The sequence below is a fragment of the Gymnoscopelus braueri genome (assembly GCF_963280865.1).
Source record: "Gymnoscopelus braueri genome assembly, chromosome: 22".
Taxonomy (NCBI): Eukaryota; Metazoa; Chordata; class Actinopteri; order Myctophiformes; family Myctophidae; genus Gymnoscopelus; species Gymnoscopelus braueri.
The window spans coordinates 38,181,789-38,209,190 of NC_137624.1; the positions used below are offsets into that span (position 1 = coordinate 38,181,789).

At 41.1% G+C, this 27,402-nt stretch overlaps 1 protein-coding gene across 1 annotated transcript; it reads right to left on the reverse strand.

The window, feature by feature from the left end:
• Positions 1-5,568: 5,568 nt before the first annotated feature.
• On the reverse strand, positions 5,569-19,591 carry LOC308078019 (uncharacterized protein). Its single transcript, XM_080419072.1, has 5 exons — positions 18,834-19,591; positions 18,702-18,784; positions 15,942-16,040; positions 7,647-7,910; positions 5,569-7,409 (listed from the first exon to the last, which is right to left on the reverse strand). Exons 3-5 carry the CDS (start codon positions 16,006-16,008, stop codon positions 6,109-6,111), a joined length of 1,632 nt encoding a protein of 543 aa, XP_080275198.1. The 5' UTR covers positions 16,009-16,040; positions 18,702-18,784; positions 18,834-19,591; the 3' UTR covers positions 5,569-6,108.
• Between the last annotated feature and the right edge of the window lie 7,811 nt (positions 19,592-27,402).

Consider the following 27,402-nt stretch of genomic DNA (forward strand, 5'->3'; position numbering starts at 1 on the left):
AGGGCCTACTCTGTGTGGAGTTTGCATGTTCTCCCCGTGTCTCCTAGGGTAGTTAATACCCTCACAAAAACATGTAGTAATCCTGGTCACTATACCGCCTCCCCCATGACAGCCGGGGCGCCTGATGGAGGGGAAGGGAACTGGTTGGAATAACGTGTTCCTTCCACGCGCTACGTCCAACCAGGGAAACTCCCCCCTGTCAGGTGACAAGAAGGTCAGTTGGCTCTCATGCCTGAAGGAAGCATGAGCTCGGCCCTGGCCTCCCTACTGTGGGGTGACAGGTGTAATACTGGTGTAGGGCTGGTGTAGTGCCCAGGATCACTTAGGAAATTGGCACCGGGTGAAAAAAATGGGTTACAAAAATCGCGGGATAAAAATTTAGAAAAAAAAAAAAAGGTCCTGTCTTACCTATTTATATTACATATTGTCACGTGTCACTTGACCAATGTTAGCTTGGCTGAGACGGACACACACACAGAGGGTAAAACTCTCCTGGCGGAGACAAGAAATCACACCCCATTCATATTTAGAAACAACAGTGGTCATCACAGTGATGGAAGCTCACTTCAAAAAATATTTAAAAAAATCTGAAGTGCTTGGTGCTATTTATAGGTTTTTATTTCATGCGTCTCGCTAGCCAATCAAAGCAAAGGGTCTGGATAGAGTCAGCCAATCACGGTACAATATTACATATTGTCACGTGTCACGTGAAGCTTGACCAATGTTAGCTTGGCTAAGACGGACACACACACGGACGGACGGAGACGAAAACATACTCTCACCATACTGGCGGAGACAACAAGCCCAAATATCAACTACATTTTAGAAAGAAGCCGCTTATAATAAGCAGACATGGCAACACTGGCATGCTGTTTGTATGTTGTTGTTGGAGATCACACCCACATGCAACCTCCCCTCCCCACAGGGAGGGGCAGTGCACCAAAGCATTATGGTCATTGTAGTAATGCAGCAGTCCAGTCAAACCCTAGTCAAACACACATTATTTTTCTGGCCATAGGGTGCAAATTTTAAATTGTGCTACTGTTATCTACTACAAATACTATTACCATTGAGTGATTGCAGTTTCTTCCAGGGGTGAAATGCTCCTTTAAAGAATAGTGAAAAGAGATGATCTACAAGCTCACGTGTCACGACTCACGATGTGATGCATTTGAGCTTGTAGATCAGCTACTTTCACTAGTCTTGCATGACACTGTTGTGCAGCATAGTACGATATAAGGCTAACGTAATTGGCCTCTTGGCCTCAATCATACAACCCATCTAACCCCTGCTCACTCACTGCTAGGGTTGGATGGCTCAGGTTTGAGGACAGAGTACGGCAACTTGCTATGGGCCTCGTCTACAAGATTCGACACAACATTGGGATCCCCCTGTATTTGTCAAAATACTTCCAAAACGTTAATGAAGTCCACGATCATAACACCAGAGGCAGCTCCACTGATCATGTTCAACCCAGATTTGGCACAAATAAGGGAATGAACTCTTTCTCATGCTATACAACAAAAATGTGGAATGCCCTACCTAAAGGAGTAAAGGAGTGTAAAATCCTACTCACTTTCAAAACTGCCCTAAAGAAACACCTTCAGGAGGCTGGAATTCCAAACTGGTCAAAGTCTTAACCTAAAGAAAATGGCCTCTAGGGGGTGTCAGCGGTTCCCAACCCCACACCAGCCATAGAAAAATATGGGAACTGTTATAACTTTTGATTGGATTGTACAATATGAACATAATGAGGTATCTATGGCTTCAGGATCAGGAGTAGCAAACTGGCACTTCACACATATTGCCCAAAGAAGTACTATTTCTTCTGCTATCTGCACATTTCCACAAGAATGGTCAAAAGAAGTCTATGCGCTAACGTATGTGTCGGAATAGCATTCATTTCCATTTTTGTCTCCACTACCCATATATCTACTTGAATAACTAACATTATAGTGTCTTGCTATGTAAATTATTATTAGTATTAGTAGTAGTAGTAGTAGTATTAGTAGTAGTAGTAGTAGTAGTAGTAGTATTACTTTCCATTTTAAGATAAATAATTCCAGAACAGCATGTTAAATGTCTTTCAATATAGGCAGGATTTCTATTCATTTATGGCATACATGGGGGGGGGGGGGGTATTAAGTGGTGCTGAATCCAAATCTGCTGTATGCCCAGCTCAAAATCGACCATTTAAAGATGGCAGCCACCACTATGCTGAAATATATTAAAATGTTTTGACTAAACAAGGAAGAAACTTGTTTGACTTTAGCTTTTTAGGTTTTCATATGGGGAATCCAATCCCATAATCTGATTTGAGATCAAATGTGAGGAAAGTGTTTAAAACGTATATTGGGGAAATTGTCATTTATAGGGGATATTACAAACAATTTGGAACAAATTAGGCCTAAGGGAACCCGTGACAGCTGGAAGTCCAGGGAGTCCTGGGTTGTCCCCCTTCTCCCCTGTACAGTTTTGATAAGCTCCAGATTCGAGGGCTGAGCAGGGCCATTAAGAGTATAGGTTAGATGGGCTCATCAGTGGGGATACAGTGAAGAGGCATGGCCCCTTATGGGCCTGGAATGGGTGTGGAGATCAGTACAGAACTGTCAGAACATACAGTGTCTACTCACTCTACTGGGTGTCTAGGCACGGGTAGAGGCAGAGTGTAGCAGGGATAGGGTTTACCTTTGCTTGTTGCTTTTTATCTGGAGCTTTTTAACAGCTATAGGGGAAAGGTGAACAGTCCATGATGCCCTGTGTTCCATTCTCCTCCATATGATCCTAGTGTAACAAACCTCCAGGCCCACAAGGGGCCATGTCCATGCTGCTATCGGACAGACAAGCATTGCTTTCTGTATTCACCTGTTACAGCCCATGACATAATGATAAGTCACTGATGACCCCTGGTAATATTACTTAGAAACAACCAGACTCTCCTGTGAGCCAGTCTGACATAGGGATATCCATGCCTGACACCACTGGGGACTGACCTGCATCGCCACCTATGTCTGCCCACGAGCACCTATCTTGGGCATAGGAGGAGCCAGCAGATCCGCATGGAGGTCCACTTGGGATGAGCGTATCCAGTGATCCAGACCGACATAGGGACAGACCCCTGTCGGACTTACGCATAGCGATGCACCACATGGAGTTCTTAGAACCACCATCACCAGCAACCGACTCACATATCAACACTCTCTCTAACCGGCTATGAGCACTCCTCCTGGGCTCACAACTGCCCCACTCTACAGCATTATTTCTTTATTGGCAGCTGTTATGAGATGGGAAAGGGAATCAGCCGATGCAGTGCTTTCTTGGGCCCCATAACTTTGATCTTCTATGCTCCAAGTGCCCAGGGATCTATCCAGTTACCCCCATACTCCAGTGGTGGAAAGTAACTAAGTACATTTACTTAAGTACTGTACTTAAGTACAATTTTGAGGTATTTGTACTTTACTTGAGTATTTCCAATTTCCAATACTTTTACTTCTACTCCACTACATCTCAGAGGCAAATATTGTACTTTTACTCCACTACAATTATTTGAAAACTTTAGTTACTAGTTACTTTTCGGATATAAATTATTATATTATAAAACATACATTAACCACTTTAGCCATATTTTATACCTAGGCTATTTGAAAATAACCGATCTACAAGCTCACAACGCATCGCGATGCGACGCGTTGTGAGCTTGTAGATCTGCTATTTTCAAATATGTTTGTACTTTTACTTTTGGTACTTTAAGTACATTTTGATGCCAATACTTTTGTACTTTTACTCAAGTAAATTTTGAATTCTGGACTTTTACTTGTAACAGAGTATTTTTATATTGCAGTATTGGTACTTTTACTTAAGTAAAGAATTTGAGTACTTTTTCCACCACTGCATACTCCCCATTACCCATCTGAGGGGCATCCTCCTCAGAGTGTCCTCAGCAGTGTTTAGCTAAGGTGGACCATGTGGAGACAATACTTATTGGTGACTTTAACACGGACATGCTCCGGAAGGAAGCGTCAGTGTTTAAGTCATTCAAGAGGTTTTGTGGTCAGCACTCATTCCACACGACCAGAGGCAGCTCCACGAATCATGTTCAACCCAGATTTGGCTCAACAAAGGGAATGAACTCGTTCTCATGCTATTCAACAAAAATGTGGAATGCCCTACCAAAAGGAGTAAAGGAGTGTAAAACCCTACTCACTTTCAAAACTGCCCTAAAGATACACCTTCAGGAGGCTGCAAACCCCCCCCCCAACCCCCCCCCCCCCCCTCCCCGTTTTCGGGCGGTGTAGCCGCCCCTATAAGTGGGGTTGGGACACCTCATTAGTACACCCCTAGCTGTACTGTGATTGGCTGACTCTATTGGCTGTCTTAATTCAGCACTGTGATTGGCTAGTGAGACACATGATGAAATGAATAACCTATAAATAGGACTATGCACTTAAAAAAAAAAAAAAAATTAAGTGAGCTTCCATCACTGTGATGACCACTGTGATGACCAGATGACCACACCGCCCACTTCACACTGGGTGTGATTTTTTATTTTTCTTCTCTTGTACATATTTTTCACTCTTCATACCAGTAACCTGTAAGCTGATTGTACGACGTTCTGTATAGTAGTGTGTATATCTGTCCGTCTCTTATATGTCATCATGATTTGTGTGCATGGGGTTCTCATCTTAAACAAGCTCAGTGCTTAATGAGTCTCCCAGTTTAGCAGACCTTGTATTGTGAATTTGTACTTCCATGTACTGTTGTTCTCATGTCTTACTAAATAAAGTTCAATCAATCAATCAATCAATCAAAGCCCTGGTTGCTCAAAGCTCTATCTGGGTTGTCCTCTTTGTGTCTTCAGGTTGAAAACGACAGACTGACCCTCAAAACGTCTGTATCACGTTCACTCCCTGCTGTTTGTTTGGCTCTCTCATTCACAACGGACGTGGTGGATGTTTCAACCCGGACGAGAGAGGGACGAGCACCGGATACGTGTCCGTCCCTCTCTCTCATCCGTGTTGCAACACACACTACTCTTGAGTTCCTGCATATTACTAAAATGGTGTAACTAATCATTAGATTATTAACAGACCCAAAATCCTATTGTGTCAGTTCTGTCTGCAAACATTTTCTTGTTGTCCCTTTTGTCTGTATTCTTTCTCCATTTTAAGTATTCCTGTAACTGCAGATAACTGTAACTGTAATCATGTTTTGTGAAGTTGAGTCTTCTGATTCCTGCCTCCAGGCTGAATTCTTCAACACTTCCAAAATGTAGTTATGTTAAAAGATCATAGCTTATGTTACACCTTCCTGATAATAATCCATTACACTTATAGCATAATGAAACATATTGCAGGTGTGCTTCTTTAATAGGCTTCTTTAATTTGCTGTCACATCACAATAATAATGTAATATAACTTAATAATGGTCATAGCCGTTCCATTAAGTGTTACCAATTACTGTCATAATTCATAAAACATAAAACATACATTCACAATACACATACACACGTATTTTTTCCCTCATTTAACTGATATTTAATAAGTAAAGTAATGGAAATAGTGTCCCATTCATTTAGGCATGTACAGCAAAAAGACATTAAATCATAATATAAAAACTAACATTCTAGTAAAACAGTTCTATAAAATTGATATGGTTTGCATGGTCATTTATATAGCTTATGGAACCGTTCAATAGAGTTCAATGAGCAGGTGGTGCCATCTTGGTTGGTTTAAAGCTATTACTTTCGATAGTGCGACGTCACATTCTATATATTTTATAGTATAAATGAATAACACATTAGTAATTTGAAATACCTCTAGGTAAAAAAACTAAAACAAAATGTTACCATTAACATTTAAAAGATAATGGTTGTCAGGTTCTAAAGAAGAAAACAACAAGGCTAATGGGGAGTCCTAATGGAGGCCTCTGTTGACAGGAGCAGTATGAATCTCTATAATATGTTTGTTTGTTTGACTATCCAACTCCCTGCCAACATACAGCTGTTTAAGTTGATCCTCCCAGTGAGCTAATTTATAAAGGATTTTGTTTTTCTCCCTGTGAATGCACTCTTTTCAGAGCACTTAACTGACTAAAATTATTTTCAGACTGTTAACATTGTGAAGAGTTTTCCCCAGTGTGGACACGCTGGTGTGTCTTCAGGTGAATTGACTGACTAAAACTCTTGTTACAATGTTTACAATGGAAAGATTTTTCTCCAATGTGGACACGCTGGTGTGCCTTCAGGGCATCTGAACGACTAAAACTCTTGTCACAATGTTTACAATGGAAAGGTTTTTCTCCAGTGTGGAGACGCTGGTGTGTTTTCAAATTCGATGAATCAGTGAAACTCTTGTCACAATGTTTACAATGGAAAGGTTTTTCTCCAGTGTGGATACGCTGGTGTGTCTTCAGATAACCTGACTCATTGAAACTCTTGTTACACAGTTTACAGTGGAAAGGTTTTTCTCCAGTGTGGACACGCTGGTGTGTCTTCAAGGAACCTGACTGACTGAAACTCTTGTCACAATGTTTACACTGGAAAGGTTTATCTCCAGTGTGTATACGCATGTGTATATTTAGGTCATATGACCTATAGAAAATCTTGTCACAATGTTCACAGTGGAAAGGTTCTTTTCCAGTGTGGACACGCTGGTGTGCCTTCAGATGACCTGATTGATTGAAACTCTTGTTACACAGTTTACACTGGAAAGATTTTTCTCCAGTGTGGACACGCTGGTGTGTCTTCAGTTGGCGTGACTCACGGAAACTCTTGTCACAATGTTGACAGTGGAAAGGTTTTTCTCCAGTGTGGATAAGCTGGTGTGTCTTCAGGTTACCTGACTGAATGAAACTTTTATCACAATGTTTACAATGGAAAGGTCTTACTCCCATGTGGATATGCTGGTGTCTCTTCAGGTGAGATGAAAGAATGAAACTCTTGTCACACTGTGTACAATGGAAAGGTTTTATCCCAGTGTGGACACATTGGTGTCTCTTCAGGATACTTAACTCTCTGAAACTCTCGCCACAATGTTGACAGTGGAAAGGTTTTTCTCCAGTGTGGACACGCTGGTGTGTCTTCAGGTCATATAACCGACTGAAACTCTTGTGACAATGTTTACAATGGAAAGGTTTTTCTCCAGTGTGGATACGCTGGTGTGTTTTCAAACTTGATGAATCAGTGAAAGTCTTGTCACAATGTTTACAGTGGAAAGGTTTTTCTCCAGTGTGGACACGCTGGTGGGTTTTCAGGTGACTTGACATACTGATCTGTCCATTCCCCAGCATTTGGTGGTAGAGGTCGTTGTGTTTACTCCTGATGTGTTTATGGAGGAAGAGCTGAGATGTGAAGGAGTATGAACACTCAGAACAGGAAAAGAACTGAGTCTGGGAAGACTGGGCCCTCACTCCTGTGAGAGAGAGAGGGGTGGGGGGGTCAGAGGGGCGAGAGAGAGAGGAAGATAGAAGGGGAGAGGCTGGTTAAAAATGGTGAGTACAAATACAACTTGAAAGCCGTTGTTTAGGAACATTACGGCTTCCCTGTTAATATTTCTAATTTAATTGTATTTTTCATCGACCTCTTTTATTCCAACTCCCAGTTTTCCCCACCCATGTAAGTCCTGTCCCTGTGTTTAACACTGACTGACCTCCACTGGTCTCCTCCCAATCATCACGGTCTTCAGTGACTTCAGTGTCAGATTCAAGCTCAACTTCAATTTCAGAACAGTGTGAACAGATATCTTCATCATCATCCTCTTTTTTCACTGCTAGTAATGTCAACATTGACCCATCAGGCTCCTTTGGTCTTTGAAGTAACTCTTCCTGTTCCTCTTTTATGTGTGGAGGCTCTGGTTCCTCCTGGAGCAGACTGGGGCTGCTCTCCTCTTTGCACACAGCCATGTGCAGGATGTCTAGTTGGAGCAGATAAAATAAAATGATAGTGAACACTAGATTCCTGCTGTGTAAACAAACAGTTTTGGTATTCCATACAAATGGAGGTATCACCTACTTAAGGTGCATTCCCACTGACATATAAAGAATCTTTCTAGTCACTTGAATCGCGTCGATGGGGTAAAAGTGTTCATTTGCATGTTCAACTAATCGCCTCTTCAAGCTGTCAATCACTAAACATATGGAAAGAGTAGGCAATTCTAACAAAAGTTTTAATCTAGCAGTTGTATGTGTGAAAATAAGAACGATTCAGCAACTACAAGTTCTATTTCGTGAATAAAATATTGATAATTTACAATCAAGCTGTGAAAGAACACACAAAAAGCGTGTGTATTTCCTCCTGTAGCCTACTGCCCAGAGACCCAATTTGTTCACATAGTACACAGGGACCCCTCCAGCGTTAATTTACTGGTGTTAAAGTTGTACAATGCAGAATCACAAATAACGATTTTTAGCAACCTCTGCTGGTCACTACCGTCACTGCATACAATTTCCTTAGTCCTCGATTACCCAGAATTCCATTCGTTTTCACCGGAAGCCGGAAGCGTTTCAAAAAGCGATCTTTTAATTGTTTTATACTATCTACGGATCGTTTCTCTTAGCCAGTGGAGCATTAGTTACCATGAGCTGTGCTTTCTTTTTCTGTTCTTTTTCGATCTTCAAATCCTACATTCTCTTAAAATCAGCGTGAGGTTCCTTTTTGTTATTAGCGCGGTAGTTCCTGGCCAAACAGGAAACCGTTGCGGTAGTTCCTGGCCGACGTCGGCCACGACGTCATGACGTTGGCCAGGAACGTCATTTTCCCGGGAAAGTCCCCCCCGTCTACGTTCAATAGAAAATATATAAATAAAAGGCTTCCGGGGGTGAAATTCATGGAGTGGGTGTTGTGAAACTTTTGCCACTCACAAAAGATATACAATTTAACTTTAGTTTTGTTGAAAACGTTACCTAGTATTACTTTAATTTAACTCTGGAGTGTACAAATGGAACCAAATGGACATGTAAGGGACCGTTTGGTTAAATATTCTCAGGTACACAAAAACACCCAAAATGGCTCAGTTTCTGGCTGTGCGTCTACAAGGGCTTGTGTGTTGTCTTTGCTGTGTTATTGGTTCCCGGAAGAGTAAATTTGGCCATAGGCCAAGCCATATAGAACAGGTACATAAAAAAACTACCACCAAAGTGGAAAAAGCGGCACTCCAAAATAATAGATGCGACAACAAGACACAATACACGTTCTTCTATTCATAGAGAACGCTAATGCGTTTCGTATAGAACAGGGTTTGTCTGTTCGTATGTACAGTATGCATTTCCCCTCAAAAGTAGACCAATCACATCTCATGCCGTTAAGTGCATGACATCATGAAACAGAAACATCTCCACACATGAAAGCTTGAAATGTCGGGTGAAAGTTGGGTCGTAGTTTAAAATCTATGTAAAATAGTTTTTATGGCGTGGCTCTGTATGTCTGGAAATAGGTCTGTGAGTCTGCGAATCAGTCTGTCTGTGTGTCCGGGACGAATCTCACAAACCGTTTTGACGATCAGCGCCAAATTGCTGCACGCTGATCAAGGAAGTATTTTTCCACTTCTGATAGAATGTACTATGTACAATGTGTACAATGCTTTTTGGTTATGGTATTTTGTTATGGTTTATTATTATCAGTGTCAAGATATTTTTGCAATGGTTATTGTACAGTGAAAATGTTATATTGTTGGCTTCCGGTCTGGCGCAATGGAGTAGACGGACGTGCGGAGGAGCCGCTCTCTAAGACTTATAACAATCCCTCCTTAAACAACTCGATAACTCAACATTACTCGATGGAATAGATAGATGGAAGAAGGAGAAGAACCAAAAGACAGAAAAACACCGAAGGTGAGCCCGAACCAACAATAAAACACGACGACACAAGAGTTTAACAGCAGCGCACCAAACAAACAGCGTGTGCCCCACCCCCGAGAGGAATATGGAGCCTGGAGATATCATTAAGGCGATTACCGAGCTAAAAACTGAACTTACTGGGTTTAATAGTGGTCTGAGACAAGATCTCAACCAGCTGGGGCAAGAAATTAATGGAAAACTCGACAAAATTGGGACAGAAATGCAAGGTCTCAACGAACGAGTGGAAGAAGTGGAATCTCGCGTGGAAAAAGTTGAGAGTTGGGCGGATGAAGTGACCGAGGCCCTGTGCATTTGCCTGGGCAGAGAGGAGGCTACGCAGCTCAAATTGAACTCTCTAGAATTTCATTCAAGGCGCTCCAACATCCGTATATTTGGGGTGAAAGAAGGGGAGGAGGGGGAGGACCCCATGTCAGAGTTCGTGGAGACACTCCTCAGGAGCAATCTCCCCATACCAGAAACTTTGGCCTTAAAAATACAACGATCACACAGATCAAAGCCATCTGACAAGCCCCCGAGGTCCATTATTGTCAATTTCCAAGAATTCACAACCAAGGAACTAGTGCTGAGAGAGGCCTGGGCGAAAACCAAGACGGAGAAGATTCAGTTGAATGACAGTTTTCTCTCTTTCGACCACGATTATCCCATTGATGTGATCAAGAAACGCAAGACATATAGCCTGGTAAACCCTCCCTCCGGAAATCTCAATTCCATTTCATTTCAGGAGTGAGTCTGGCCTGATCCGCCTGTCTGCAATATTGGCTGTGCTGGAGTTGGGCGGGAGTAATACCGTTGACTGACAACCCCTTCAGCCAATGATAATTTTTCCCCTTCAGCCAATCAGCAGTTCACCAGTCTTAATGTGACGCGACGGGACTTTTGAGACAGCCATACCCAAAATGGGTTGCCTTTTTCGGGTACAATGGTGTCACTGCCCGCCCCTACCGGTTCTCTAATTATTATTTTTTAAATAGGCTTTGTCATGATTAATTGACCACATATATGAAGTTAAACAACTAAATTCTATCCAAACGATATCTTATAAGTAAATTCCGTGCCTCAAAATAGAAGTTAGAGAGCTTTTTGAAGTAAAAAAATAGCGGAGAATTGGCCGCACAAGAAAAAGATGGCTGCCGTTCGTGTTTTGGGCTCACTCGAACTCGCCACCTGATTCACGACGTAAGCTGTCAATCACAGAACAATGAGCGACGACGCTGATAGGCCCGGCCGTTTGGCATACAGAGCCAATATTGCAGAAAGGCGGATCATGCCAGACTCACTCCTGAAATGAAATGGAATTGAGATTTCCGGAGGGAGGGTTTACCAGGCTACAAGACATATGCCTGGATAAAGAAGTCCCTAAAAACAAAAGGGATCCGATTCCAAACACCATATACAAGTATGAAGATCCAGTGGGAGACGGGAGCCTGCACATACAGCAGTGCTGAGGAGGCGGGGCAGGAGCTGAAGAGACGGGGATACAACATGGAGGAGGCGACATCTACTGACGAGCAGAGGGATGTAGGAGGACGCATGCGAGAGCTGCTTGGATCCTGGAAGAAGGCCCCAGAACACCGTGGGGCGGAGAGTGAGCTGATCCTGAGAGCGAGGGACAAACTACAGACCTTCCAGAGAGGGCGACCGCGCGACTCCCCCAAAAGAAATCCCCCGAGGGGCGGTAATGGGAAAAAATAGATTTAAAAAAACAATAAAGGAAAAAAAATAAAGCAATGCATAATGGTACGACTGCTATAATTTTGAGGTTATAACAAAAGGATGATAATATATTTGGGTTCTCTTTTTGGTTCACAAACATTTAACTTTGTCTGAAAGAGCGGTTTCATCCGTGGTAGTTGGTTACTTTTCTTTTGGATGGTGAGGTGCGTTTTTCTAGACGACCCAGAAACCTTCCTATTAGGGCCCTTTCTTAGAGATAGGACTTACCCTCGACCCACCAACGGGGTCATGGTTGAGGAGGCAGGAGTTCCTCCTTCCAACATGGAAGCCAGTTTTTTCTTTCAGTGTGTTTTTGTTCCTGTGTTTATGTGTATTTTCGTTTGGGGGTTTAACACTATCATGTTGCTATATAATTGCAGGGATTTTAATGATGGGGTCACGTAATTTAAAAATAGCTTCTCTGAATGTGAATGGCTTGAGTAGTCCAGTAAAGAGAAGTAGGGTGCTGGCGAAAATGAGAATAAGACACAAGTTGTTTTTCTACAGGAAACACATATGTCAAAACAAGAACACGAAAAGTTAAAAAAGTTTGGGTATTCAAATTCCTTTTTCAGTTCATGCAAAAATAGTAGACAGAGAGGGGTTGCTACAATGTTATCCAACTCTTTAAATTTTGAATTGATTAAAGAAAGGAGGGATAATGATGGTATATATATAATAATCAAGGGCAGGATAGAAAGCGTTGTGGTCACCTTGGTCAATGTGTATGCCCCCCCGGAGAGCGATAGAACATTTTTCAAAAAACGTTTTGATATAATTGTTACTGAAAGTGAGGGAATACTTGTCTTTGGGGGTGACTTTAACACCATTTTGAATTACAATCGGGACACAACCAGTGCGAAAAGCAACAAATCTAGAAAGTCAAAAGACCTCAATATTCTGATTAAGGATTCGGGCCTGTTTGATGTATGGAGGAATTTCCATGCACAAGACAAGGAGTTCACTCACTATTCGGCTACACATCAAGTTCATTCCTGATTGGATCTATTTTTAATGAATACCATAGATAGGCATAGAGTCAATGAATGCTCAATAGGAACAGCAGACATCTCGGATCACAATGTGGTGTATTCAAATATACATTTAAATAACAGGCCAAAAAACACGCTGTGGAGGCTGAACACTGGAATCTTGAACAATAAAACAATTGTTGAAGAGATTGAGACAGAAATCAGGGAATGTATAGCTGATAATAATAATGGACAGGTTGCCCCAACCATTTTATGGGACACAGTGAAATGCATAATGCGAGGAAAGCTAATCTCTAGAACAGCACATCTACAGAAAATGAGGAGGGTAACCTATGATCAATTAGAGAAGAAACTGGAAAAATTTGAGAAACAACAACCACAAGACGACAATAAAGAGTTAATAATGAAGCAAATCAAAGAAGTGCGAAAACAAATAGAAAACATCATGAATGAAGAAATAGAGAAGAAATTGAGATTCACAAAGCAAACTTTTTACGAATCTGGGCCAAGGGCTACAAGAATATTGGCAAGGTGTCTGAGAACGCAACAAATTACAAATTCAATAAATAAGATCATGGATCCCCTAACAAACACTTTGAAACATGAACCAGAAGAAATCCATAGAACCTTCAAGGACTACTATGAGACATTATATTCACAGCCTGAGAAAGTAAATGAAGAAAAAATACAACAATTTCTATCATCATTGGATCTCCCCTCAATAGGCAGGGTGCAAAATGCCTTTCTAACAGCCAGCATCACAGAGGACGAATTAGATTCAGCCATAAGCCGTTTGAAAACTAATAAGAGTCCCGGGAGTGATGGGTTTTCGAACAAATTCTATAAAAAGTTTAAGGAAGAGTTGACCTCTGTTTTATTGGAATCATTTAACTGGACACTCAAAAAATCCGTAATCCCACCATCTTGGAAGGAGGCTGTGATATCAGTTATCCCGAAGGAAGGTAGAGATAGGGAAAAATGTGAGTCATATCGCCCCATTTCAGTCCTGAATGTGGACTACAAACTATTTACATCCATAATCACACATAGACTGGAGCATTTTTTGCCTGACCTGATACACGAAGACCAGACAGGATTTATTAAAGGACGCCAAACACAGGATAGCATTAGGCGCACCCTCCATATTATAGAACACACGAATAAACACCATATAAATGCTGCTTTATTCAGTTTTGATGCACAATAGGCCTATGACAACGTTTCTTGGACCTTTCTGTACAAAGTACTAGAGAGAATGGGGTTTAATGAACAATTTATTGATTGTATACAGACCCAACTGCTAGAATAAAGATAAACGGTCATTTGACGGACAGTTTCAAGCTGTACAAAGGTTCGCGGCAAGGCTGTTGCGCAAGTCCGGGACTCTTCGCGATTTTCATAGAGCCGCTCGCTCAAGCTATTAGACAAAATGAGGAGGTGATAGGGGTTTCTATGGCAGGAGAAGAGCACAAGCTCGGCCTTTTTGCAGATGATTTGATCACGTACCTCCAAAATCCAAAAGTAACACTCCCCAAATTAATGAAGATTATGGAAGAGTATGGAGAGATGTCAGGCTATAAATTGAATATACCAAAAACACAGGTTCTTTCACTTAAGTACGTACCAAATAAAGAAATTAGGAATATGTATAAATTAAAGTGGAAAGCTACATCAATAAAATATCTGGGAGTACTAATCACTCAGGAAACCGACAAACTGTATGAAACAAACTATAATGTAATGAACGACCAGATAAAGAAGGATGTAGCTAAGTGGTCTACAATAATATTGGATTTCAGTTCAAGAATTGAAGTGGTCAAAATGAACATTTTACCAAGGTTGCTGTATCTCTTTTTGTCACTCCCAGTTAAAATACCAGAATCACAGTTCTCTGCGTGGGATAAGTTGATATCCAGGTTTGTTTGGGCGGGAGCTCGACCCAGGGTAAGACTCAAGACTCTTCAACTAGACAAGGAAAATGGGGGACTAGCACTGCCAAATTTCAAAGAATACTATTATGCTGCACAATTGAGGTACATCGTATACTGGTGCTCCCCAAATTGTGTATCCAGGTGGAAGGACATTGAGGTGGGTGTGGGTCGAGTTCCCCCTCAGGCCATGTTATGTGGAAAAAAGTCTAAGGGAGACAATTCTATTATAAGCGAAACATTGGGAATATGGCATGATGTTGTTAAAAAGTATAAATTGACAGGTGACAGTAAACTCCTGATCTGGCCCTCCCATACTACGAAATTCAGACCTGGGGAACTAGATAAGACGTATGAAAGATGGAGAGACAGAGGAATAACAGCTATGTGTACACTTCTAGAGGGTCAACACTTCAAATCATTTGATCAACTCAAGAGGGAATTTGACTTGCAAAATGGTGACATGTTCAGATTCCTACAGCTAAGACATTTCTATGATACAGAAATTAAAAAAGAACTATCAGTGGAAGGAAATGAAGTGATTGGTGTATTGACGGGTGCATATAAACAAACACCTCCAAGGATTGTTTCCAAACTGTATAGAGGCTTGCAAAAGCAACATGGAAGAAATACAATGTATGTGAAGTCGAAATGGGAATCTGAATTTAATATTGAACTGTCTGAGAGTGAATGGCGTTCCATGTATACAACACAACAATCTTCAACAAACTCTAAGCAATGGAGGGAATTTGGGTGGACATTTTTAATACGTTTTTTTATTACACCTCAAATCAAAAGTAAACAACTGAGTAAGCACCAGTATTGTTGGAGAGAGTGTGGGCATCTGAACGCCAATCATTCACACATATTCTGGTCGTGTAAGAAAATACAGTAATTCTGGGACAGTGTTCTCCGTATTTTGGAGGAAGTAATGGGTTACAAGATTGTCTGTGATCCCCGGATTTTATATCTTGGATTGACACCAGAGGACATAATAGGACATGGGGACGTTTACCTGTTCAAAATCTTGACACTGGCAGCTAAAAAAGCCATCACAAAGAAATGGCTGAAAACAGACCCTCATAGAGAGGAGCATTGGTGTGCTATTATTGAAGAAATATGTCTGATGGAAAAAATGACTTATAATCTAAGGATTAAGGCAGAGATATTTGAGAAACGTTGGGAGAAATGGCATTTGTATAAGAGTAAAAATGAATAGTGTATACCCCCCCCCCTGTATTGTCCCTTCCCTTTTTCTTTCCTTTTACTGTATTGTTCTTTATTGTATTGTCTTTTCCTTCTGTTTTTTTTTGTAAAGTTCTTTTTGAATGTACGTTTTGTCGTCTGAAAAATAAAGACAGTTTTTTTAAAAAAAAGGAAAATGTTATATTGTTGCACTTCTACATCAGAGCAGAACAGAACACAATGTCAGACATAAAAAGCACGTGAAACTTACTGAGTGGGTGTTTTTCAGGTTTCTCCTGTTTAATAGAAATGTCCCTGGCTGAGTCTGGAGAGTTCATCTTCACCTGCAGTCTGGACTCCACACACTGGTCTGAATAAAGGAATTGAATAAAGACTTTAATAACTGCAGACCTAGTGGTTGCAGAAGGTAAAGGCAATATGGCCTAAGCCCAACTCATTACCATATGAATCTTGGGTGCAAGATTATAGGATTCATATATTAGGGGAGAAATCTTTTGTAATTTAAGATTACATAAAGAATGTGTCAAAAGATGAACTCCTGCAATGCAAATAATGGTCTAAAGTGAATAAAGTGAGAGTAGCCAATCTGTTTTATATGTTTCTGCAACCAGACAGGATGATTAATTTCTTTGATCATCAGGATATTATCATTGCATGGTATAGTTTGTCATAATTATTCCTTAGTAAAATTAGATATAGTGACCGCCCTACAACAGAACAGGAAAAAAAAAATAAGAAAAAAACCTTCAAGAAAGAGCGAGCACATGAAACGTACCGAGGTGTGGGTGGTCTTCAGGTTCCTGTTTAATAGAGATAGCCCTGGCTGAGTCTGGAGTGTTCATCTTCACCTGCAGTCTGGACTGCAGTCTGGCCTTCACACGGGTCAACATCCACAAGGCAGCCGGACCTGATGGGATTCCAGGCCGGGTCCTTAAGACATGTGCAGACCAGCTGGCGGGTGTCTTCGCTGACATCTTTAACCTCTCCCTCTCCCTGGCTGTGGTCCCTGCAGGGTTCAAAATGTCAACCATTGTGCCCATTCCCAAAAAGGCCAAAGTGACATGCCTGAACGACTGGAGACCTGTTGCTCTCACCCCGATCGTCAGCAAGTGTTTCGAGAAACTGGTGAGGGAATACATCAGCTCCACGCTACCTGCCTCGCTGGATCCGTGGCAGTATGCATACCGCAAAAACAGATCCACCGACGACGCTATTGCCATGGCTCTCCACACAGTCCTCTCGCACATGGACAACAAGCTGCTGAAGGACAAATATGTACGTATGCTATTCGTGGACTACAGCTCAGCATTCAACACCATTGTCCCAGCAATACTTGACAAAAAGCTCAGAGACCTAGGGCTACACCCAAGCATGTGCGACTGGATACAGGACTTCTTGTCCAACCGACATCAGGTGGTGAGAATGGGCAGCATCACATCCGACCCCCTGACCCTCAACACCGGAGCACCCCAGGGATGCGTGCTGAGCCCTCTCCTCTACTCCCTGTACACGTATGACTGCATAGCCACACATGTCTCCAACACCATCATAAAGTACGCAGACGACACGACAGTGATAGGCCGAATCGTCAACAACGACGAGTCTGACTACAGAGAGGAGATCAAATCACTGGCACTCTGGTGCCGGGAGAACAACCTCTCTCTTAACGTCGACAAGACCAAAGAACTGATCGTGGACTTCAGGAGGCCGCGGAGAGACCATGCGCCCATCCTCATCGACGGTGCTGCAGTGGAAAGGGTCAGCGAGTTAAAGTTCCTCGGAGTACACATCGAGGAGGACCTCAAATGGGAGACGCACTCCACACACGTGAGGAAAAAGGCTCAGCAGCGACTGTACTGGCTCCGCCGCCTGAAGAAGCTCGGAGTAGGACATCGCATCCTCAGGCTGTACTACAACAGTTCTGTTGAAGGCATCCTAACAGGCTGTGTCACGGCCTGGTACGGGAACTGCACTGCCCGAGAAAAGATCAGCCTACAACGAGTAGTGCGATCGGCAGAGCGGATAATGGGAATCGAGCTCCCAGCGCTCCAGGAACTGTACAAAAAGCGGTGCGTGGTCAAAGCCAAGCGCATCATCAAGGACAAGCACCACCCAAGTCACAGACTGTTCAACCCCCTACAACGACCGCGACCGGGCAAGGGGCTCTACCGCAGTATCAAGAGTTCCACCACCAGGTTCTGGTGTAGTTTCAATCCGGCTGCTGTCAGAATGCTGAATGGGGCATAAGCCTGAATGAGGCATGGGCCTTGTTCAGCAGCCTGACAGCAGGCGGGGCAGACTTTTCTGGCTCTTCCTGAACACACCTGTGGATTATACCAGGGACAATGACTTGGACTTTAGCCCCCCCCCTCGGACACACCTGTGGACTACACCAGGTACAGATGACTTTTTGTTGCACTCCCTCATGGAGCTACTTGCGGATTATACTAGGGTCAGTCCACCCTAGGTGGACACGCACTGACCTTTTGCACCTTAATCCCTTGTATAACGCACTGACTTTTTTTGTCTTTTTTTATTGTGCTCCTTTCCTCTAAGCACCTTAACGTCCATTGTCTACCATGCACAGTATAAGTATAACATGCACAGTATACAATACATTGCTGCTATGCTCAGGCACCTTAGTTTTTTTAGTTTTTATTATCTCAGGTACTTTGTAAATATGTAGATAACTTGTCTGGCCTTCTGTTGCTCTCTTGTTTTTGATCTCCTTCCCACTTTCCCCCCACCCTCTTCTCCCCCCCCCCCCCTCTTCTTTCTATGGAAACTAACGTTGCGATGGGAACGATGTACAAAAAAGAATTTCACCCACTTTTTTACCTTGTAAACCTGTGATGTGACAATAAAACTGATTCTGATTCTGACTCCACACACTGGCCTGAAATGAAGGAATTGAATAAGGACTTTAAAGACGGGGTTCCATGGTTCTTTTCCCCCTAAAACATAGTCATTGGGTATTATTATTATTATACTAGAGATTCGGGCCACTTACACCTACGTCACACTGCCCATCTGACCAATATGTCTGAGTCATAGTGTTGAGGGTTTGTCAGAGCAACCGTTGTACCTGTCTGTCTGTGTTCCTTTTGTGACCATATGGAGATGTCTGTTTCTGTCTGTCTACCTGTGTCCCTTTTGTGACCATATATGGAGATCCCTGATGTCATCAGTATATGCCCATATTTTGGAATGCCCATATATGGGCATATTGGTTGGATCAGCGGCTCTAGACAACTGGATATCTGAACTACTCGAGAAGCCGAGTTTTAAGTCGCTCGGTCCCATATATGCACATGACCATATATGGACATAGCGGTCGGATCTGTGGGTCCCAAGGCAAAATGTAGAAAATGTATGGCATAAAAATCAGTGGACCAGTTTAAACCTACCGTATATACGTAGGTGATCTGAAAATACCAGAACTACAAGGTATTGAATAATGATGCATCGCGATGAGACACATTGTGAGCTAGATCAGACTTTCCCCCCCTTTTTTTTTTACAACTTTTACTTTAAACTGGAAGATAATGGGATGAGCAAGTACAACATGATTCTTGCAGTATTATCCTTCAGGTTTTTGAGTACAATATTTCTGGTTTAAGAAAACTACAGACAACTACATTATATTACTATAGTATGGACATAGTTAATGGGTTTGAAGCTAAACTGATAATTTGTAGCCCATGAACAAGACAGGGAAACTATTTTCAATGCCATACATTACCTGGATGGTCATTCTAGGTCTGACACTCTACATTATGACAAATGTTTAGTTGGTATTAAAGGATTCAATGTCTGGTGCATGAAGACATGGAGCTCTAACTTCACTAGACAATCACATTAACATTACTGTGGACAGAGTAAAGATCCTACTTGTTTACAACATACGTTTACACCTCATTGCTTATTATGGAGATTAACCACTGTAATGTAATGCTATAAAACACTGATGTAACTATAGGCTTACAATGATAATAGTGACGTCAACAACAACATGCTACAAAACAATGTATATCAATGTCTTGCTGCTGCTTTTTGTGCAACGTATTAGTCCATATACTTTAACAAAGAAGTGTTTTAATCCCGTTTGTGGCCGAACGCCATTCCCCCCCCACCCCCTCGTTTACTTTGTTTACATCGAGTGTAATTCCGGCTTTCACCGGATGCGCCCCCTCGCTAACGCCCATTGGGCATTTCCGACAGAATCGTCCACAAACGGGATTAAAACACTTCTTTATTGAAAAATATGGACTATTACATTGCACAAACACAACGGACACCGTGTTAACATTTGGGGCAAGCGGGTAATCACGTTATAATTTGCATTTGTACATGTTTGGAGAAATTCGGGGTTTACTGGTGACATTCCAGGGCAATCTGGGATACTATGAAGCTACTATGGAGCTATTGTTTGTGTTTATGATCACTTTATAACAACCTAACAGCTAAGAGTAATTAGATGTGTTCCCATTTAAATGATGAGTTAATAAAGACAAATAGATTAAACAAGACGTGATCCGTTCATCTTAAATGTTATAAATAGATGAAACCCAACATGAATGAGTTGATCTTTACCTGCTGTGTTTCAGTGGTTGAGCTGCTAACAAACGTCCTCCTGCTGCTTAACGACGACACTGTTTAGAAACGACACGTTTGACTTTTCTTTGTATTTTACTTTTATATAAATCTATGGTATTTTAAAGTGTCTTTTATATAAATCTATGGTATTTTAAAGTGTCTTTTATATAAATCTATGGTATTTTAAAGTGTCGTTATATAAATCTATGGTATTTTAATGTGTCTTTATAAAAATCTATGGTATTTTAATGTGTCTTTATATAAATCTATGGTATTTTAAAGTGTCAACAACAGTCAGTGAACACACCACCATGTTGTTTTCACTACTGCATTGTGGGTATGTTCTTCTGACGACCACTTTGTCTAGACGTCAGTTGGCGTACTGCTGCCCCCTACTGTCTATTAACATTCATCTATAGCAGTGGCTTTCAACCTTTTTCGCGTCAAGGACCCCCAAATTGACACATATTAGCCCACGGACCCCCATTTGAAAAGATATGCCAGGGACTCTACCATTTAGGTTTATTGGGGGTCCCAGTCTACACTGTATCACCATCATCAGTGTTCATTTAACTCTGAGAGTGTACAAATGGAACCAAATGGACCCGTTAGGGTCCATTTGGTTCCATTTGTACACTCTCAGAGTTACAGACATAAAAGGGTCAATTTGGTTGCTAACTATTAATTTGGCTGGGGACCCCCTGGAACCCCGTCAAGGACCACTGGTTGAAAACCCCTGATTTATAGGAGTAAGGCATCCTATTTTGGATATGTCATTATAGGCACAATCTTCCTACAAATTTAAAATCCAAAAATATTGAAAATAGCAGATCTACAAGCTCACAACGCGTCACAGTGCGATGCGCTTCGAGGTTGTAGATCAGCTATTTTCACATGTCTTACATGACACTGTTGTGCAACATATTATAACATAGGGCTGATGTCCTTAATCAATTTGTTGAAAAAAAATACCATATTAAGGAAAAAAACTATTACAATTATTTGATTAATCAGAAAATCGATCTATAGATGAATTGCTTAGAAAGTCATGGATAGTTGCAGCCCTACATCCATCACAGCTTTCATCAGTTCACATTGATGCTGCACAGGTCTGATCACGTCTCATAGAAATGCAGGATACAACATTAACTAACATATACAATGTTACAGGATGCAACATATACCTTGTATTAAACATGTTAGCCTATTACCCATATCATTTTCAAACTATGGTATGTAACTATATATCAATATGTTTATGAAAAATTCAGACTGTATGGTATATTCAGACTGGGACACAGTAAGATTATCACAAGTTATTTCAAAGCAATGTATGTTTCAAATAGTCATGAGTTTGGTTATTGTACCATAATGTTCTGGGAAACAGGTAACAGTTCAGTAAGATAGATTGATTGTAATGGATGAATTGCACTGGGTCAGGCTGACCTAAAATGGTGTAACTAATCATGAGATTTCGTTTTATTGTGTGCCTAGATCTAGGGCCACAAGAAGGTGTAAAAACACACCCACAATCATATTTCATCAGTCCTGTCTGCAGAAATGGCTCTGTTGGAATATTAACACATGTTATTGTTTCCTGGAGTCACTGGGTGTTTCGGGTCTTGCAACAGACACCCTCCTTCAGGCAACCCGACGAGGCTGATCAGACACCGGCCTTGTCCAAGTGGCATGCTGCCCACACTGTCTCTTGGGGACTTAGGGTAGCAGGTGAGCTGTTGGCAGCAGGTGTTGGCGACACTAGGAGGCTCTGGACACTGTGGGTTGCCTCCGGGCCTGGCTCCTCCTGCGTCTGACCAGAAGTGACTTCTGTGCGTTGTGTCGTCGTTGCCACTTTCAAACATCTCATACTGCCTTGATGGATTTTTAAACCCTCTTGAATGTTGCAGGTTTTACCTCAGTATGTAGCCTGCTTTGGGCTCTTCCCCTCAGAAGAAGTGGTTAGGGCTGCCAACCCTCTCCATCCCGGGTCGTCGTCTCTCCGGCCGTCCTCTGTCTCTCCAGATGTCACCAGGCTCTTCGTGGTCGTCACCCACTGGTCACTGGTACTGGTACAGGAGTATTTCAGTTAACAAAACATCTACTGATGCATAAACTTGGACACATCATCAGTGTTGTTTCCTGGAGTCACTGGTTAACAGTATACTTCTAGAGATGCATACAGTTATTCCTCCTTTTTAGTCTTTTTTTGTTTTACTTATGTGTTCCTTTCTTCTATATTCTTTCTCTATTCTAACTCTTCCTGTAACTGTAGCCGTTGAGAGCTTGTACCAAAATAATCTCACCCACTATTTTCCATCTGTAATAATGTGATGTGACACTAAAGTTGATTCTGAATTGTGCCTGCAGACTAAATTCTTCCACACATAACAAATTTAGTAATGTGCGCTATAGGGCTTTGCACAGGCTTTAATTTGCTATCACATCACACTCTAAATCAGAGGTGTCAAACTCATTTTGATGTCCGGGCAAGATTGGTCAAATGGTGACTTGAGGTGGGCAGGAACCAGTTGCGGACGCACATGCGCGCTCACACGCATTCAGTTATACAGCATTGTTTTTCAATCTGTTGTCTTGTCTTGTCTTATTATTATTATTATTATTATTATTATTACCCTTATTATAAACCATTTTAAGTAGAATAATTCAATTTGAAATTAAACAATACCTGGTAATGTGTGTGGGTGGTTAAATAATTACATTTATAGAACAGTGGTGTAAAGTAACTAATTACATTTACTCAAGTACTGTACCTAAATATTTGAGTTTTACTTTACTAGAGTATTTCCAATTTCCAGAACTTTTACTTCTACTCCACTACATCTCAGTCACTGCTATAACTACAGTATATCACTTTAAAAAATGTTTTATAAAGATTAGCTACTTTAATTATTTACATTAAAATCAAACAATGCAATTTGTAATGAGCCCATCCATTTGAAATAGAACAATTAAATTCATTACCTGGTAATGTGTGAGGTAATGTGTGTGGTTATGGTAATGTTCTCATGAGAACGGCCAATAACATTTACATTTTTTGTTTCTGTTAGCTAATGTGTGCCAACATAAGTGTTTCAGAAAACTGTTAGGATTTAGGAGACATTTGTAAAGATTTCCATGATTTAAAAAAAATAGCAGATCTACAAGCTCATAGTGCGAGCTCCTCCTTTCTCAGGGCAAGCTCCTGAGAAATAAAAGAAGCAGCTTTGATACATTTATACGTTTTTAACACGTATATGATTAATGCTTCTAACTACCTATTACCATTATTATATTTTTTTATTATTGTGTGTGTGTGTGTGTGTGTGTGTGTGTGTGTGTGTGTGTGTGTGTGTGTGTGTGTGTGTGTGTGTGTGTGTGTGTGTGTGTGTGTGTGTGTGTGTGTGTGTGTGTCAGACAGACAGACAGACAGACAGACAGACAGACAGACAGAATACAAGCCATTACTACTCGACTAGCTGAATACTGTTAACGAGCCAATCAGCCAGAACAGTCCACAGCTGGCTGTGGAATGTTGGCTGACTACCGGGCCATTAGAGGTACTTGCTGCAGCCAGTGGGGGAGGGGGGAGAGCTGCTTGGACACTCAGCAAGCCAACGTGCAAACTCCGACTCTATCTGTTAGAGGTAGTATCAATTCACTATTTGTAAAAGTATTTCGCGGGCCGCACTGGACCTTTCCGCGGGCCGCAAAATGCCCGCGGGCCGCGAGTTTGACACCCCTGCTCTAAATCATGTAATATGACTTAATAGTGATCATAGTCATTACATTAGGTGTAATTATTAGTCATAAATCAGAACAGGAGAAGAACTGAGTCTGGGAAGACTGGGACCTCACTCCTGAGAGAGGAGAGAGGGGGGGAGCAGAAGGGCGAGAGAGAGAGTGAGTACAAATACAACTTGAAAGCCATTGTTTAGGAACATTACGGATTCCCTGTTAAAATTTCTGATTTAATTATATTTTTCATCGATCTCTTTTATGCCAACTTCCAGTTTTCTCTACCCATGTAAGTCCCTTCCCTGTGTTTGACACTGATTGACCTCCACTGGTCTCCTCCCAATCATCACTGTCTTCAGTGACTTCAGTGTCAGATTCAAGCTCAACTTCAATTTCAGAACAGTGTGAAGAGAATGTGTTTTTCCTCCTTCCCAGCTGGCAGCTGTAGCCTACTGCCCAGGGACCCAATTTGTTCACGTAGTACAGATATAAAATGTACACAGGGACACCTCCAGCGTTAATTTACTGGTGTTAATTTAACTCTGGAGTGTACAGATGGAACCAAATGGTATGATATAAGGGACCATTTGGTTAAATTTTCTCAGGTATACAAAAACACAAAAACTGCTCAGTATCTGGCTGTGTGTCTACAAGGGCTTGTGTGTTGTCTTCGCTGTGTTATTGGTTCCCGGAAGAGGACATTTGGCCATAGGCCAAGCCACATAGAACAGGTACATGATTATTTCTTAGTAAAATTTGATATTGTGACAGCCCTACAACAGAAGAGAAAACATAAAATAAAAGCATTCAAGAAAGAGAGGGCTCATGAAACTTACTGAGGTGTGGATGGTCTTCAGGTTCCTCCTGTTTAATAGAAATGTCCCTGGCTGAGTCTGGAGAGTTCATCTTTACCTGCAGTCTGGACTCCACACACTGGTCTGAAATGAAGCAATTGAATAAGGACTTTAATAACTGGAGACCCAGTGGTGTCAAGAATAACAATAATATTTGCAGAAGCTAAAGGCAAAATGGCCTAAGCCTCTTCAACATATGAATCTTGGATGCAAAGATTATAGGATTCATATTAGGGAATCAAGCTTAACTTAAGAGAAACAAGACAAATGTGTCAGAAGATGGAATCCTGCGATGCAAATAATGGCCTTAAAGGGGAAATCCACCCATTTTCAATATTTAACTATGTCATTAATATAGCATAAAGGAGTTGTGTGGAAATAAGAAAAAAATTTAAAAAAAATTAACATTGCAAAAAAATGTAACATTGCAAAAAAATTAACATTGCAAATTACACCATGATGAGTCATCACAGTGTAATTTGCAATGTTAATTTTTTTGCAATGTTACATTTTTTTGCAATGTTAATTTTTTTTAAATTTTTTTTTTATTTCCACACAACTCCTTTATGCTATATTAATGACATAGTTAAATATTGAAAATGGGTGGATTTCCCCTTTAAGTGAATAAGGTGAAAGTAGCCAATCTGTTATTCATGTTCCTGCAACCATGCACCATGACTCTGCAGACAGAGTGATTACTATAGGGCCGTACAGACTTTGATGTGTCATGGGTTATAGAAATGTTCACAAGTAGAGATGGGAGAACATATGTCACATAAGCAGCCTTTATCTGACCTCTGTGAGGGGAGTGATCAAAGTAGGACTGCTCAATTAATCAATGTTGTTTTGTTTTTACTACTTTGGCTTCTTACTATTATGAAAAAACACCCATTATTGAATGCATTATTGTATTATCGGCGGTTCCTCTAGTTGCTCAAGTCCACTAGAGATGGTGTGCCTCGGTCGTTATAACAGTTTTTTTTTGCCTAACCACTTCCTAATTTAATTGCGAACGCAGCGGAAGGAGGCGCGCCCGCGCAAGTGGAGCTTACTATGAAACCGTGCTTGGCTTGTGTGTGTGTCTGTCCGTGTGTGTGCAGTCACGCTCTCATTGGCTGCATGCACCCATGTGACTCACATGCGTGCACTGCCTGTAAGCAGCCACCCGAGTGCGCCAGAGTGCAGGAATTTAGACAATGCTCTGATTACAATGCACAACAGCCTGCAACACACACACACACACACACACACACACACACACACACACACACACACACACACACACACACAGTCAATGTTCTCTCCCCATCACGGTGAAATAACACGGATTACAAGTCTGTAAATACACAATATTTTCGAGCTGCGTTCGCTTCCCGCGTTTGCGCGTCTTACTTGTATTAGGGGCTGTAGTCTGTTCTCACCAAGTGGGCAGAGTGGTCCGCTTCGGTAGGAGCGACACAAACTATGCCTAAACTTAACCTTAAAAAAATTAAATAATTTGTGACACATTTTAGATTAGATAAATAAACAAAGGTTGGAGAGGGATTCGATCCAGAGGCAAAGTGAAAAAAACAGGAGACGAGGCTTCTGTTGACTGACAGGAGCAGCCGACAGAAGCTCCTGTCAGTCTTTTCCATCCACCTTCCTACCAACATACAGGTGTTTAATTTGATCCTCCTAGTGAGCTATTTTTAATTGTTTTATTTTTTTATTAACGACGACACTGTTTAGAAACGACACATTTTAGTTGTCTTTGTATTTGACTTTAATATAAATCTATGGTATTTTAAAGTGTCTTTTATATAAATCTATGGTATTTTAAAGTGTCTTTTATATAAATCTATGGTATTTTAAAGTGTCTTGTATATAAATCTATGGTATTTTAAAGTGTCTTTTATATAAATCTATGGTATTTTAAAGTGTTAACAGGTTAGTGAACACACCATGTTGTTTTCACTACTGCATTGTGGGTATGTTCTTCTGACGATCACGCTATGAAAAGCTCTATGGAGAATCAGTGATACTGACTGACTAATTATGGTGTTGTAGCGTCCCCTAGTGGACAGAAGCTAATATTAACAATCAAGACAGGTACAACGCAATCTGGGAACCCATCGTCAAAAAAAAGGAAAACAGCGCCCTCTGCTGTTTTTTTTAGGTACAATGTGATTAGTTCCACAGAGACTGTGCTAACATTAAACAACACAACAAGATAATAATAATAATAATAATAATAATAATAATAATAATAATAATAACTGGATGGGAGAAATGAAGGTAAACACAGAACAGCAGTATTATAAAACCCATTAAAGACAGGTACACTATCTTTTTTTTTTAGCAGAAGTGTCAAAAAAGTGTGCAAGAGCAGAGGCATTGATTGTAGCTATCTTTCTTTAGCTATTATATTTCACTTGTCTGTGTACATGTGCACTACAGTAACATTATGAATGAAAAATAATAATAATTTAAAAAAAAATCATGATGCAACTAAAATATCCTTCTTCTTGAGTCCTTCTTGACCAG